The following is a 13,862-nucleotide window of genomic DNA, read 5'->3' on the forward strand; positions in this document are numbered from 1 at the left end:
AATACTGAACTTTAAAAAAATAAGTGAAGTATAACCATTATGAAAGTGAAATTGTGTTAGTACTAGACAAATGTCAGTTGACTATTCTCTAGGGAAAAGTAATGATTTTCCAGTAAGTAGGAGATGTTAGAAGATAAACCTCTTTATGAGAGACAACTTAGTTTAGTGAGAAGGGGCAAAACCTTTGAACCTGAAGTGTCCTGATTGATATGTGACCATAGGCAAGTTCTCAACTGCTTGTGACTCAGTATCCTGACCTATAAAGTGGAGATGATAATCCTACATGTTCTGTGAGAATTACTTGTGCTATCAACTGATGGAATTCATTGATGAATATCTATAAGTAGAAAGATCTCAAATTAAAAAAAAAAAGCCTGTGTAGATGCTACATAGCCATAATAATAAAATGTGAAGGAAATCAAGAATTTGTGTGCAGAAAATAACATGTACACTTACATGTGAACAGATTAATTAATTAATCAATCAAGCAAATACGTGTTGACAAAGGTTCTGCTCTTGGTCTATGAAACATTGAGGGAAAAGGCAAATATAAAAGGGAAATTCTCTACTCCCTGGTCTCCCTTCCCAGACTAGTGGGGGAGACAGAAACACAAACTCAGAATCCCAGTACAAAACTTAAACTAGAAGTATGTACAAAGACGGTTTCTCAACTGCCAGACGGAGTAATACTCAAATTTACCCACCTGCCAGCCAGGGGCAGGGAGGGCAGGAGAGGAGAATTACCAGGGATGAGGATCACCGCACTGCCTATGTATTAGCCACTGTCTTGCTCTGTTTAATTCAGATCTACGTTGTATGAAGCAAATATGAGATAAATTAGAATGAAACAAGGGCTTGTTTTAGTGCCACACAATCCCAGAGGGCTGTTTTACTTGTGGACAGGTGATTGCCATCCTAGTTAATCTTAACCTTATTTTGTGCTCTTTTCATAATAATTACTTTTCCTACCTTTGGGTGCTATCTCTAAGAACTGATCCCGAAGATTGCCAAGCCGTTCGATGCTCAGGGTGCCATTTTCTTCCCTTTCTACAGGTGGAGGGCGTATCGGAGGAGATAGGTCTGTAAAGACTTTTATATCGCCGTTAATGCAGAAATCTTCTTGGTCTAAATAAAGTGCATTCTGAATTTTGGTTGATGTTTCAATGTGATAGCGAGCTACCTCAGTTAATTTTTCCACACTGAAAGTGGAAAAATGAATAGGGTTATCCTCATTAAAAATACTATCAGATTAATAGCGTTTGCTTATTAGATATACACACAGAGTTAACACATTAGAAATTTTGGCTAAGCTAGAAAATTCAATCCACATGATTAAAAAATTTTAATTTCTCCTCAAAACCGTTTGTAAAAAGGTAGGGTATAAATAAATAAATGTAGATTAGAAATAAAATACATGCTCATCCAAGGCTAAGAGTTACACATTTTATACAAAGCTGAGCAAAAAGAGACTCCACTAAAATGGTTTTATTAGAACATATTTTACTATATAAATGATTATGTCAATAGATGTATTCATTTTAAGTATGAACCAGAATAAGGTTATATGACAGAAAAGCCTGTAAAATATGACTGTTAGAATAACACATTTATTTGGAATCGGGACAAATTGTATGTAAAGTGAGTCAAATTTGATAATGGATGTCTAGAAAAGTGGCTTTTCTCTAACTTTATATCAAGGAGTTTGATGTTATCGAAGACACATTTGACAGAGTGGATTCTGAGGAGATAACCCATTGAAATTGCTTTGCTATCTTCACAGAGAATAACAATTCCCAGCTAAATAACGTGGTATAAGCAGCAGTAGTTTGGAGCCTTGTGGTGCAGTGGGAAGAGCCCTGGAAGCTGAGCTCTCACTGCAGACCCCTCTCCAGCCATGGGTCCTTGGGAAGTGACTCAAGCTCTCTGATTTCCTCATCTTTGCAATGGAGCCAAAAACACACGACTCCATACCTTATGGTTATTCATGTGAAATCACATGGGGCATAGATTTAAGGCTGTACTGGGGATTACAGTTATGGCCTTAATTAAAGGTCACTTTAAAGGCCAGAGAACTTTTATACATAAGTACAATATCACTGTATTACAGAAAGAATCTTATTTATATCTTGCAATAAAGATTGAACATGGCAGAAAAATGCACATTTAATCTGCTTTTATATAACTCTGGAACACCAAATATTTGTATACTGAAAATTAAAAAAATAATATTAGTCACTTTCTTTCAAAAGACAGTCTGGAATTTAATCCGGCATACTGTATTTGTGAGTGCCCATATAGTCTGTGTTATCCAGGTACTTTTTGTTTGATGGTGTTTACGTGCTGGAAGCAAAGGAAAAGGGTACTGGAGAGCTACAGAGCCTGTAGCCCTGAGTGAGGGGGGACTCCAAATGTAGACACCCAGCCAGAGCCAGCACAGCGAAATCAGTGTGCCATCTAGTGGAAGGTTACCAAGAGTAACCTTCTCAGAAAGGGCGGGCGGGGAGGGGGGGCTAGGGAAATCCCATGAAAATGGAAAGTGGGATTTGAAGTTCAAAGGGATCTGCTAGGTCTCACTGTTCTTTTTTTTCTTATCACTGGAGAATTTTTGCAAGAACCAAAAGAGAAAGCATAGTTGGACAGTCCTAGGTTTTAATTTCTTGTGGCCATATTCAGAGGTCAGATATATATATACCTGACCTCACACACACGCAGAAAATAAATCTGAGAAATATGAGTTCATCTGATAAAAAAAAGAAACTTGGCCATGTGCCTCTTGACGTGACCACAAGGATGGGTGCTGTGAACCCTAAGAATGAAGAAGATATGCTTTCATTTGTAGGCAGCGGGCAGAGAACGGAACTGAACATCACTGCTTCACAATGCTGATGAGTAACTGACAAATTATTTTAAGCACTACTGCAGTGAGGTTACCAGGCCGAGGTGTGTGTGTGTGTGTGTCTGTGTGTGTGTTTTACTATAGAGCAACAGATACAAACAACTAGGCTGAGGATTTTACAACAGAACTTTCATTTTGAGACAAGGACTGGAGAAAACAAACCCTAACAACTGTCTTCTAGCTGGCCGATGTTGCTTCTGAGAATACTTGCCATTTGTATACTATGTATGCCACAACTTCCAAATTTTCAGTAAATGTTTATTGCAAACTGTAGTGTATCACAGAATCTAGATCTAGTAGAAACCTTTAAAATAGCCTGGTTGGAGTGTTTTCTTTTACAGATGAGGCCTGTGGGGCCCGAAGTGGTTAGGAATGCTGTAATATGTGGACAAGGAGAGATTCCCCATCTCCTGGACCATCACGTTTCCTGACTCTCCGTTGAGGGCTGTTTCCGCCCTGCTGAGCTGCCTCTTTATGCCTTTCAGGGGAGAATTAAGAGGATGAGACTTGCTGTCCCTCACTAGCAATGAGGATCTGGAAAGCCTTTGGAACCCAATAGAAAAATAGAACTGGCTGTCACAAGGGAATCGGCCTAAAGGGTAAAACATTCCTGTGAATGACTTCATCTCCCATTCATTGGCCCTGACTAATAAGTCTGGCATTAGAAAGATATGAAACATTATACTACTTCTAAAAAATATTTTTAAATTGCTTATAGTTTTACCTTGTAAACTAAGGTCCTCACTGAGCAGTGTGAAAACTAAATTTATAAATAATGTGCAATAGCGCCCTTTGATACATGACTTACTATTGTTAAAAAGAGGCAACACAAATGCATATGTGATTTCCTAAAAGGTCAAAATTTCTATTTGTAAATATAATTCAAGTTTGTAAACACCTTAAAAATCTTTGTCAATTTTGGTCTCCAGGAATTAACAAAGTAAATATTTTAAAATATTTTTAAAAGTCACACAGTACTTTACCTGGCCATTTCTTTCAAGTACCTCTCACCGAGCCACTTTTCCATGAGTTTATATACATCAACTGCCTTTGTTACTAACTCTTCCAGGAAAGCCAATGCTTTTACCTTGATCAGTTCAAGTCTGAACTGTGCAGCTATCTCTATTTAAAAAGAGAAACAAACATTTTTTACATGTTTTATATGTCATGCATTTTCTGATTAGCCAAATTCAATTTTAAACCAATTACGTTTTAGTCTGTGAAACTTTAGGCATACACTTGATATACCAGTATGGATAACTAATACCCTATCCGTCTCAGAAACAAAACAATGCGTGGTTAGAGTCGTTTGACAGTTTATTTAAACCAAAACTATAATTCAGCTTTACACGTAATTGCACTTTATTGCAATATACCCTTTGATAAATTGGAATGGGAAAACACAAATAGATAATTTCTGAATTTCAAAAAGGGGGAGCATACTAAGTCTCTGGATCTCCCGTCTCAGAACCTTGGGAAGGCGACGCCATCATCCTTCTCAGCACAGGTGACAGGAGGGCGAAGCCCATGGTCCCAGTGCCCATTGATGTTCTGGGCACACAGTGAGGTCTGTGGATTTTCCTCTAAAATATCTGTCCAATCTTTCTTCCTTACTTTTTCTATCACAGCGTTTGGGCACTGCTTTATGTCTCGCCTCAGCTACAGCAACCGCCTCTGTCCTGCTTTCTCCAAGTTCATTTCCCCTCCTCAAATCCAAATCCACTTCCACCCGCCCCAGAGTAACCCAGCTCACCTGCGCACGTGCTCATAGGTGCTTTCTGCTCAGAATTCTTCAGTAGCTCCCAGTCGCCATAAAGGAAATGTAACTTTCTGGGCAGGGCCTATGTGACCCTCCACCTCCCTGATCACTCCTTCCCAGAATGTGCTTCAGACTCCGCAGCTACTCCCCACCAGTCACCTAGCTTTCCTCCCCAATCCCTGCCCCCACCACCCCGTCCCCTGCGCACGTTTCCCACATTCTTCCAGTTCTGCTCAAGCATGAATTCATCTGCTCGGAAGTCTTTCTTGACTCCCGCCATGCTTCCTTTGTCCTGTCCGCCTAACCCCAATATCACAACGTATTATAAGTGATTGTTTGCATTTCTCTTCCTCTAGATCGGGTTTTATTTTTGTTTGTTGTTCTGTGTTTGTATATATATATGTGTATATTTCTTTCAACTACTACAGGACCTGGCACATAGTAGAAACTCAGTGAACATCTACTACATAAATGAGTGAATTTAGCTACACTAGGGACCACGTATGGAATGAACTGAAGGATGAAGCATACTTAGCAACTGAAAGCAGACGTGGGGACGGGCAATGGGACAAGCATGTGTCCTGACTTCCTGTGTTCAACGTCCTTCAGATTTTACACTTGGAATTATGAAAGCAGGTGGTAGGAGGATGGAGAGAGGGAGAAAAGGAGAGAAGCAAGGGGTGGAAAGCATCTTTAGTAGTTAATTGTCATTGAGTAGTTAATGGGTCCCAGCTTACCCAATGCTGCATCTTTATGGTTTTGACATCTAGTATATTGACCATGGTTTCTTTCCAATTAGGATACTTTGGCTCAATTTCTTGATCTTTTCAAATTCCATTTTGAATTTATTATAAGACGACTGGAAGAGCCAGAAGGAGACTATGTCTTGTAAAATTGCTGCTGTCTTTAGAGAAGGAGTCCCTTGAACATTATTGATCCATGACTGGCTCTTCTGTGGTCCCTGTTCCCAAGAACTCACATTCAGGACCCGTTAGCCTTTAGTCAGGGTTTACTTTCCTAATGAGAGGCCTAAATTATTCTTATTATAATATAGAAGCACCTCCTTAGGTAGCCCCAAGCTTTCTCCCAGCCTGTAAAATCACACCAAATCTAAAATACTGCTTTTGTTTCTTTTCTTTGAGATTTTAATTACTTCTGGTGCTCTCCTAACCTCCTCCCAAATTCCCTTTTTGAGATCCCAGCAGACAATCATAGACAGTCAGATCTAGTCTTCATAGGGTCACATGAAAACAGCCAACTGAATGTTGTACCTTTCAGTTAGTTTGCTTTGTGTCCTCATAGACAAAAGCCAGCCAGGGGCTGTTTGCCTACTGGTTTGTTTTCTACTTAAAAGTATCGTCTTAGTTCTTTCCAATTGCTACCTTCAAACTGCAGGGCAGCAAGATGCTCTTCCTTTATTCTGAGCCTCAGTTTGTTTTTTATTTCCGTTTCTTCAGCCTCCTCTGCTGTTACTATTACAGGAGCGGTTTCTGCCATAGGTGGGGATTTACCTGAAAGGGCAATGAAACGTGCTGAGTTACCTGCCAACATACAAGTGTACACGAAGGGACTTGGATAAAATGAGTACAAAGTGGAGTGTGCAGGACAATACACGTCTGGTGATTTGGAAAGGAGAGACCCCGGTCCAGACAGCGTGAGTGATGAAATATTGATAATCTTTCCTTGAGAAGTCTCCATGTGGTGTCTGGCTGGACACATATAATAATACCCCATTCGTCTAGCATCATGGAAAAATGAGGTGTGTGGCTCGTGCAGACAGGGTTACAGACACCAAAGAGGATGCAACTTAGTGTTTGGGGACAGAAATTAGCAAACCCCAACATAGCGTTGGCCACCTGGAGAAGTACCACTTCACAAGGGATACTTGTATTGGCCAAGTGTTTCCCAGGTCCTCATCAAGAGAAGATCAGAGAATAACCTCAAACAGATACGGTGGAAATGTAGCTGATGGTCAAGAATTCGTAATCTACTTCATTGTCTTTTAACTAGTGCTTAAATACAAGTACTTCAATGATTACACACGAGAATTAGAAAATAAGAATTTGTCAGTGTTTGGGCTTCCCTGGTGGCGCAGTGGTTAAGAATCTGCCTGCCAATGCAGGGGACATGAGTTCGAGCCCTGGTCCGGGAAGATCCCACGTGCCGCAGAGCAACGAAGCCCGTGCGCCATAACTACTGAGCCTGCGCTCTAGAGCCCACGAGCCACAACTACCGAAGCCCGAGTGCCTAGAGCCCCTGCTCTGCTACAAGAGAAGCCACTGCAATGAGAATCCCGCACACCACAAGGAAGAGTAGCCCCTGCTCACCACAACTAGAGAAAAGCCTGTGCGCAGCAACAAAAGACCCAACGCAGCCAAAAATAAAATAAATTACAAAAAAAAAAAAAAAAGAATTTGTCAGTGTTTGAGAATTTGCCCATAAGAAATGGCAGTGAGATTCTAGCTGCAGGCCCAGCTTGTACTATTCTACTTAGTTCAATAAATCTTTCTTGAAGGTCTGATCTCAAGGGGTTCAAATTTTGGGAAGAAGACAAACGTAAACAAAGAAATTGTAATAAGATGTGTTAATCTCAATAGTGAAGGTAAGTATAAATTACAGATGAAAGAGCCCTTCATCTCTCTGGGTTTCTGTTTTAACATCTGTGAAATTAAGAGATTGGACCCAACCAATTACTCCATTAAAGTAAACGGAAGCATTTCCTTCAAATGCTGCTTATTTCCTTTATGTTCACCATCTGAAATGGACCAAGGTCGCCTGTTCTTTACTGTGGGGCTGCCCTTTCCTTGGCTTCAGGGGCCACCACCTCCCCCAACCCCCATCCTGAGGGCTTTGTCTTAACTCCTACTCTATCTGGAAAGCATTTTCTACCCCTCAGATGGAGTGAGATAACCGCACTCTCCAGGGACCTCTACCTCCCCCATAAAGAACAATGATCGGTCACATGTCTGTCTCTGCCATTAGACTACAGTCCTATCAGGGCAGGGACCACGTTTCTGTTTTTTTAAGTTTACCACTGTGTCCTTAGTACCCATCCTCAGCATGTTCTGCACGGCGGGGGCCTAACAAACACATCAGGAGCAACTGATCAGTGGAAGGACTTTTGCTCACGTGCTTCCCTCTCTTCCTCTCTTGCCTGAAGTCACTGCAAAAATGTACAAGTGGAAACATTCAGAGGGTAGGGTAATGTTTGTGGTAGAGTCCACCCTTTCTCTTTTTCATTCCATCCTGCCTCTGAGGCTGAGTTTTAGGTAGGAGGCCTCCAGGGCAGAAGGACTTGCTTGAATGAAACCTGAAACCTGAATTAGACCTGAAATTTACGTACTCAGAATTAGCTTTTAACCCTTTCTTGATTAAGGCAGCCAGTGTCAGCCCTCTTGCACACACTTTTCAGATTACATAGTGTCATCTTGGAGTTCTTTTCACATGTTCAAAACTGTCTTTGAGATTTATTTCACCCTGGATACACTTGGCTATTTGGAGAAATGCTGGCATGGAGAATGTTTGCCAGCTAACACTCCGGCTCACAGAAGACTGGGTCTCGAAGTAAAACCTAATGAACAGCATTCTAGTAGCTCAGAGGCTCCTGTGCCTGGTTAAGTGCTTGTTCTCCAACAAGGGGAGGTTAAGCATCCAGGGTTCTGGATGCTAAAGCCGTGAATACCTTTTCCTTTTTTGTCCTCTTTTTTTTTCTTGGGCGGCTCCTTTTTCACTTTTTTATTTGCAGCTACCTGAGGAGGTTTTTCTTTTGCGTCTGCTGGCTGGTTTTCTTTTTCTTCTTCCATGAGCCTCTGATGAATTTCAGCAGCCACCTGGTTATATAAGAGCAACATTTCAGTTAATACAACATTTATGAACGACGACAGCCATTTGGATTTAGCCGTCACCCAATTCCATTGAAACCTCATTCTACAGCAAACATGCCATGTACTCAATCTTTACAGAAGATTTAAAAGATTCTACTTGAATGGAAACCTGTCCCTGTCCCAAGATGTAGCTTTCCTGAGGCCACCTGTGTGGAGGCCACTCACTTTCTCAAGCCCTGCCTGCCATTCGTCTTTAGTTACGCAAACATTTCTTTCTTTTTAATCTCAGACCCTATGGATTTAACACCCACTATTCTTCCAAGTTCCTGTTATTTCTTGGTCTTCAACCTGGGGCATTCCTCTATATCACTGTTTCTCAGGTTTTTTTTCATTATTGATTGTTTTTAAGTCAGTTTCTCCTAACCACATTCCCCTTCCTGAAATTTTAATACTGCAGAAGGGTATCTGCCTATGTATTTTATGTGTGTCTGTGCTTCATACATAAAACTAGTGAGAATTTTTCATGTCCTCCAACCAAGTTTTGGGGGCACATGCCCTGTATTTATTGGGCTCATGGACACTTGAATCCTGGGCTTCCATTCTATTTTAACACTAGACATCACCCCACCAAGGTGCAGTGTTCATGAGGATGACCTGTCCCACAGGCTAACTGCATCGCTGCTTCTTAACTTCCTCTGCTTGGGGGAAATTTCAGCTTCTCTCCATATCAGCACCCTCCTTCTCTCACTCTCATAGATTTCCTGGTATGAGAGATTAGTTGTGTGGTCACAATACAATAGCTGATGAAAGGCGGGCAGAGAGGGAGGTGTGTGAAGTGCGGCTGGGATCCCTCCATCTCGCCTATGAGGCTGGCTCTGCTCTGCAGGCAGCAGGAAAACCTTGTCTTGGGGCTTGTACAGCTGGGGCTGTGCCTGCAGTTAGAAAGACTGGACCATTTGAACCATGTTTTTCTCCGGATATATGCCCAGGAGTGGGATTGAATTTGAAAAAGAATAAATACATGTATATGTATAACTGAATCACTTTGCTGTACACCTGAAATGAACACAACATTGTTAATGAACCATGCTCCAATATAAAATCAAAATTAAAAAAATAAAAAAGAGAAAGACTGGACCTGCTAAAATAAGTTCACCTGCCCCTGGTGAGGTGAAGGGCGTTTACAGCTGTAAATCTGAGAAATGAGAGGTGAGACGAGACTCCCAAAATGAAGAAAGAAAACCCACACACACCACGGGGGCAGTAGCAACATATGGTTGAAAACTTAAAAATCTCAATAAGGCAGCTGGTGAGGAAATGGGGGTCCATGGGAGTTTATTTATTTATTACAGTGCTTTCTGTGTCCAAGCCTGATGTTATTTCTGGGGAGAATTGGGTGAGGGGCCCAGAGGAGAAACAGGAAGTTGCATAGAGGTGAATAGAAAGATGAAGAAGGCACAATCTAATCTCTACTCTCAAAGAAGCTTGCGGTCCTGCGGGTGCAATAGACCAGCCAATTCCTGTCCTCTCCAGATTCCCAGCACGCTTCATACCCACGGCTCAGCATATCACTGCCCACAACTGTTCTACGAGTGTTAAATCTTGCCCTCAATCTCCAAATGAAATGAGCGCTCCGGAGGGCTGAGCCAGCCCTGCTTCTTGGTTTTCTCCATAGCTTTTAGCATCTGTGCTATGCTCATAGAAGATGCCCAGGAAATGCTTATCGATTGATGGAATTTCTTTTAAAATAATCATATGCTACAGAATACACCCACAGCTTCTTCTGTATTAGCAGAACCTTGGAGGGATGCAGAAATGTTTCAGAGAGCAAGGCAGTTTTTTTGTGGGTGTGTATGCGTTTTTTTAATCAGATGTTCTTTTGATAAAAATGGATTTCATGATATATACTGTACTTTCAAATTCTTGGTAAAGCTGAAAGCAGACTTGTTAACATTCTTCCCTAAATTGCAAGCAATTCAGTTTTGAATGTGTTCTTGCAAACCACGGTGAGTTAGCAATTTCCTTTAAAATTGGATTTTTCTCCTCTGTAAACAACCTTGTGATGATGATGATGATGATAATTATCATCATCCGCATTTTTCTGGTCCACTTCCCTCAAACACCTCTGGGTCTCTTTCAAAAATTAACATAATTCACAGTACATCCAGCAATCTAGCTTGTAAGGCTGAAGAAACTCTAGAAATAATGCTTTGACGCTGTGGGTGTTAAACATGACTTATTTCTTTGAAATCATTGCACACCTGCTAATTACAAGAAAGTTTTACTAAAAATTCACATAACGTACTAAATGAATAGCTCTTGGTAAAACCGCTGTGTAGCGAAAAGCCCGTGTTAAAGTGCTCTCATTCCCATTGCCCTGATCTCGGCTGGTCCCGTTCTCCCTGCAGCAGTTTACTGAATCAGGCCTGTCTCATCTGAAACTCAAAGTTCACTTAAAGACATGTAATATCAAAGTCATAAAAGTCTATTAGAAATATAAAAGCAGGATTCAAATGTAAGTATTAGGAATATTAATTACTAAACAATCCTTCCTCCTATGCTTTCTAAGTGGTTTTCAAAGGTTCACTAGCAAAGTGGTACAGTTTTGAATAAATTTCTTAATATAATAATCTATTATGTTTAATGTCTAAAAAACTTTCATATACATTATTTCATTGGATCTTTTCAACCGTTCAAGAAAGGAAAGATAAGGTAGAATGTCTCCCATGTTACAGATAAAGAATCGAAGACTCAGAGAGGTTAAGTGATTTTCCTAAAATCACACAGCTTAAACAAGAAGTGTAGCCAGTGCTCTTTGTGCTGTATGATACTCTTTTTCTAATAATCTAATATTTAAAATCTCATTTCCCCAGGTAATTTTAATGGGATTCATAAGACTTGTAAGTTGTCTTTATGTTCAATTAACAGTAAGGATAATAATTCATCTACTTTTTTTAGAACTTCTAGATCCGGTTTCCCACTCTCTGGTGCTTGGTAGCTGTAGTCTTTGCGGTGATCCCCCTTGCCATGACCATCATCATTTATATGAACGTCAGTGTCACCAGCATAGTGGCAGCAACATCTCAAGAATGTGCTGAGGACTCAGTACTGTGTTAGATGTGGGCATCATGCTAGGTGTAGTGGATACAGAAAGTTTTAGAACCCAGTTAAATATTCAGGAAAACACTAATAAGGTAAAAATCACAAACAATAACCTAGATACTAAGAGTGAAGAGTGGGAGAGACAATAAATGCTACAAGGATTAGAAGAGCATGCAATCAGAGAAGGCTCAGGCTTCAGGAAACAGACAACCAACTGGTTTGGAATCAAGGTAGGAAGTAGTTCTGAAGACTTAAAGAAAGGATAGGCTGAATTTCTGACTTTAAAACTGGAAAATCTGGCCCTACTGGACCCCATTCTTAAATGGCAAGGTTGGCTAGGTGTCTCTCTAGATGGGGTTGTTACTTCCACTTGGCCACAGTCCCACTCCACCCTATTGCCTTATACTTAACCCTTCTCACTGACATTTCCTGCTTGGCCCTGTAGAGCCCTGCACTTGGAGCCCTGGGCCAGCATAGAAAATAATCTAAATGTTGGTTCAGTCCTTTCTTGACCTCATATATTTGCTGATTGAACTGTTTCACTTCTTATTTCTTTCAGAAAAAAAGGAAACACTTCTGGGAGGTATAGATTTATATTGTGAACACTGTGTAAATTTTCTGTTCATAGCATATTACCAGCTTTGGAATTTAATGAAAGGGTATTACTGAAAGGAAACGTAGTAACCAGCACTGCTTACCATGTGAGATATTGCTAACGAACACTGCTGCCACGTGTCCATCACCATCTTCTCAGCGGCCTCAAAGTTTAACTCTATGTTTTCCAGTGTGTAATCGATCTTACCCTTCAGTGTGGCTTTTGTTTTTGGTTTGGATAAAGCTGACTCTGGAGAATTGGGTCTTTGAGGAACTAGGGGAATTCTTGGGAAAACCAACAAAAAAGAAATATAAAGATTTTATTTAACAGAATTCTATTTTTGTGTCCATGTTACTTGGTGAATTTCGTTGTCCTGCCTTTTTTTTTTTTTTTTCGTTATCCTGCTTTAATCTCAATTTTCAAAGTTTTCTTGGAAGAACTCTTTAGATGGAGAAAGGACTATGAAAGGCTGTATTATGGCCTACACCTCCTAGAGAAATGGAAATAAAAACAAAAATAAACAAATGAGACCTAATGAAACTTAACAATTTTTGCACAGCAAAGGAAAACATAAACAAGACAAAAAGACAACCCTCTGAATGGGAGAAAATATTTGCAAATGAAGCAACTGACAAAGGATTAATCTCCAAAATTTACAAGCAGCTCATGCAGCTCAATATCAAAAACTCAAACAACCCAATCCAAAAATGGGCAGAAGACCTAAATAGACATTTCTCCAAAGAAGATATACAGATTGCCAACAAACACATGAAAGGATGCTCAACATCACTCATCATTAGAGAAATGCCAATCAAAACTACAATGAGGTATCACCTCACACCGGTCAGAATGGCCATCATCAAAAAATCTACAAACAATAAATGCTGGAGAGGGTGTGGAGAAAAGGGAACCCTCTTACACTGTTGGTGAGAATGTAAATTGATACAGCCACTATGGAGAACAGTATGGAGGTTCCTTAAAAAACTAAAATTAGAACTACCATACGACCCAGCAATCCCACTACTGAGCATATACCCTGAGAAAACCATAATTCAAAAAGAGTCATGTACCACAATGTTCATTGCAGCTCTATTTACAATAACCAGGACATGGAAGCAACCTAAGTGTCCATCAACAGATGAATGGATAAAGAAGATGTGGCACATATATACAACAGAATATTACTCAGCCATAAAAAGAAACGAAATTGAGTTATTTGTAGTGAGGTGGATCGACCTAGAGTCTGTCATACAAAGTGAAGTAAGTCAGAAAGAGAAAAACAAATACTGTATGCTAACACATATATATATGGAATCTAAAAAAAAAAAAAAAACAAAACTGGTTCTGAAGAACCTAGGGGCAGGACAGGCATAAAGATGCAGACATAGAGAATGGACTTGAGGACACGGGGAGTGGGAAAGGTAAGCTGGGATGAAGTGAGAGAGTGGCATGGACATATATACACTACCAAATGTAAAATAGATAGCTAATGGGAAGCAGTCGCATAGCACAGGGAGATCAGCTCTGTGCTTTGTGACCACCTAGAGGGGTGGGATAGGGAGGGTGGGAGGGAGATGCAAGAGGGAGGAGATATGGGGATATACGTATATGTATAGCTGATTCACTTTGATATAAAGCAGAAACTAACACACTATTGTAAAGCAATTATACTCCAATACAGATGTT

The 13,862-nt window shown here is 40.4% G+C and overlaps 1 protein-coding gene across 2 annotated transcripts in view; it reads right to left on the minus strand.

Moving 5' to 3' along the window:
* The window catches only part of SPEF2 (sperm flagellar 2), a 209,393-nt gene that overhangs the window by 65,791 nt on the left and 129,740 nt on the right, over positions 1-13,862 (minus strand). For both annotated transcript variants that reach the window (XM_082453670.1, XM_082453669.1), the window contains exons 25-29: positions 12,280-12,460; positions 8,338-8,485; positions 6,038-6,166; positions 3,880-4,018; positions 970-1,199 (exon numbers count right to left, since the gene is read on the minus strand). In XM_082453670.1, coding sequence (XP_082309796.1) covers positions 970-1,199; positions 3,880-4,018; positions 6,038-6,166; positions 8,338-8,485; positions 12,280-12,460 — 827 coding nt within the window. The remainder of the gene's footprint in view (positions 1-969; positions 1,200-3,879; positions 4,019-6,037; positions 6,167-8,337; positions 8,486-12,279; positions 12,461-13,862) is intronic.

This window comes from Balaenoptera physalus (assembly GCF_965194825.1).
Source record: "Balaenoptera physalus genome assembly, chromosome: 3".
In the NCBI taxonomy this organism is placed as follows: Eukaryota; Metazoa; Chordata; class Mammalia; order Artiodactyla; family Balaenopteridae; genus Balaenoptera; species Balaenoptera physalus.